Below are 2,380 nucleotides of genomic sequence, written 5' to 3' on the forward strand. Positions count from 1 at the left end.
GCAGACTTTGCTCTTTTGTTCAAGCTTCCCTAAGTATGACGTTCAGTCTACTTCTTGTTTCCTGCAAGATGTCACATTTTCAACTCTTACTCAAGCATCACCTCAGCCTGCATGCCAACATATTCTTCTCCACAATGATAATGGACTGAACCTCTGAAAATGCAACTGGGCCACCAAAATTAAATGTTTCTGCATAAGAATTACTGTAGTCATGGTGTCTCATCACAGCATTAAAAACTCTAAAACACATAGTCATACTTTTTTTGTAATGAGAAATAGCCATATGTGTGATTATTCATTGATTTGTGGTCTATAACTAGATGGTCAGGGACTTAAACAGAACATGTTTGGAAAATTAGTGAGAAAGATATCTTGGGAAGAAATATGTGGATCTATGTCAACAAATAAGCTATGGATATAAAAATACTTGTGTCCCATGTTAATTTTCATCAAAAGGTAAATAAATGGAGAAGTATCACTTTAAATGAAGAATAAATATTTTTCAACGTCTGTGTACCTGAAGTCACATAGAGTAGTAAATTTATAATACTGTAAAAGTAAAGTATTCACTGAAAATTTTTAAAAAGGACAAGCTATACCATTATAATCAATCAAGAATGAATATTTCTAAGTAACTTGATTTCTCATTCATTCAATGATCCCATTTCTTTCAAATAATTTTTTGATTGAATTTTTTACATCCTTGTTTCTAAAGCTGTAGATAATTGGATTCAACATAGGAAAGACAACAGTGTAAAACAGAGCAACGAGCTTATCAGTGTCTGGGGAATAGCTGGTGGTGGGACGCAGGTACGTAAAGAGGAGGGTTCCGTAGAACAAGGTGACAGCCATGAGATGGGAAGCACAGGTGGAGAAAGTTTTGCCCCTGCCTCCTGAGGACTTGATGCTCAAAACCGTGATCAGAATGCAGAAGTAAGAGATAACGATGACCGTGAAAGTACTCATCTGGATTGTGCCACATAAGGCGAAGAGCAGAAGCTCGTTAATGTGAGTGTCTGCACATGACAAAGCAAGCAGTGGTGGGATGTCACAGAAAAAGTGGTTGACAATGTTGGAGCTACAGTAGGGAAGCATAAATGTGAGGGATACATGCACCAATGAGGTCATACTTCCACTAAAATATGCCATCATTACGAGGCTGAAACAGACCCGTCGGGACACCAGCGTAGAATAAAGCAGCGGCTTACAAATGGCTGCATAGCGGTCATATGCCATTGCGGCCAGGATAAGACACTCTGCATCTGCAAAGCATGCGAAGAAAAACATCTGCACAGCACATCCATAGAAAGAGATGCTCTTCCTGGAAGCTAAGAAATTTACCAGCATTTTAGGAGTAATGGCTGTAGAATAGCTGATATCTAAGAAAGACAAGTTGCTAAGAAAGTGATACATGGGAGTTTGAAGTCTTAAGTCAATTTTAACTAGAATTATTAGGCCCACATTGCCAATGACAGTCAATGTATACACTATGAAAAACATCAAGAACAGCGTGAACCTGAGTGGAAGATAATCTGTGAATCCGATAAATATGAACTCTGTTGGCGGGGTATAGTTTGTGTGCTGCATTTCCGTGGGCTTCTTGCTTTTCTTATCGGCAGTCAATGATATCCAGCAATGTGAAGTTAGCTGGGTGATGAATGAACCAAGGTCCTTGTTTTCTCTTCTAAGGAAGCAAGGAGAATTAAAAAGACAAAACTAAAAACGAACATGTCTTTACACTCTCGTGCCTTCTCATTACCACTTGTCACTTACTTATGCATTTTGGGACTAATGAGAAGAGAATTAAATATATGTTGTTTGAAAGCAAAGGGAAGACTACATAAGCAGAAGAAAGAGATCAATGGAGGAGAATGATGGATAAGAGCAATGCAGTGATATTATCTGTCATAATCAGACCAATGAGATTGCCTGTTAACTTAAAATTAGTTAAATTAAATCATCTTTGATGTCATTACATTATTTTTTATCATTACTTGCTTTAAATTGGAACTGAGAAGTTATTTTTGATTCCTGAAAGGTATTAGAAGATGGTGTTTCTTGAGGCAATAACCCTGCTATAGGTTTGCATTTTCTTCATTTTTTTCTGTCAATTTTATGGTTTATTGGATAATAGTCAGATAGAGTACAAGAGGTTATTTCAATTTTCTTCATTTGTTGAGATTTTCTTTGTGTTCTAGCATGTGGTTTATTTTGGAGAATTTTTCATGTGCTGATGAATAATGTACATGCTCAGATATTTAAGGTTTACCTACAGAATATTTTATCTAAATACCTAAGCATTTTCTTCATTTTAATGTGAGAATATTTGGGGTCATTTTTGAGATTGAGAAAATATTGAATGTTGTAAAATTTTTAGAAT

The 2,380-nt window shown here is 36.1% G+C and overlaps 1 protein-coding gene across 1 annotated transcript; it reads right to left on the bottom strand.

Moving 5' to 3' along the window:
* Positions 1–648: 648 nt before the first annotated feature.
* On the bottom strand, positions 649–1,587 carry LOC130863120 (olfactory receptor 5AS1-like). Its single transcript, XM_057753041.1, has one exon. The coding sequence runs from the start codon at positions 1,585–1,587 to the stop codon at positions 649–651; it is 939 nt and encodes a 312-aa protein (XP_057609024.1).
* Between the last annotated feature and the right edge of the window lie 793 nt (positions 1,588–2,380).

The sequence above is a fragment of the Chionomys nivalis genome, chromosome 2 (assembly GCF_950005125.1).
Source record: "Chionomys nivalis chromosome 2, mChiNiv1.1, whole genome shotgun sequence".
In the NCBI taxonomy this organism is placed as follows: domain Eukaryota; kingdom Metazoa; phylum Chordata; class Mammalia; order Rodentia; family Cricetidae; genus Chionomys; species Chionomys nivalis.

Coding starts and splice junctions, on each gene's coding strand:
- LOC130863120 (XM_057753041.1), bottom strand. CDS start 1,587: ATGCAGCACACAAACTATACCCCGCCAACAGAGTTCATATTTATCGGA.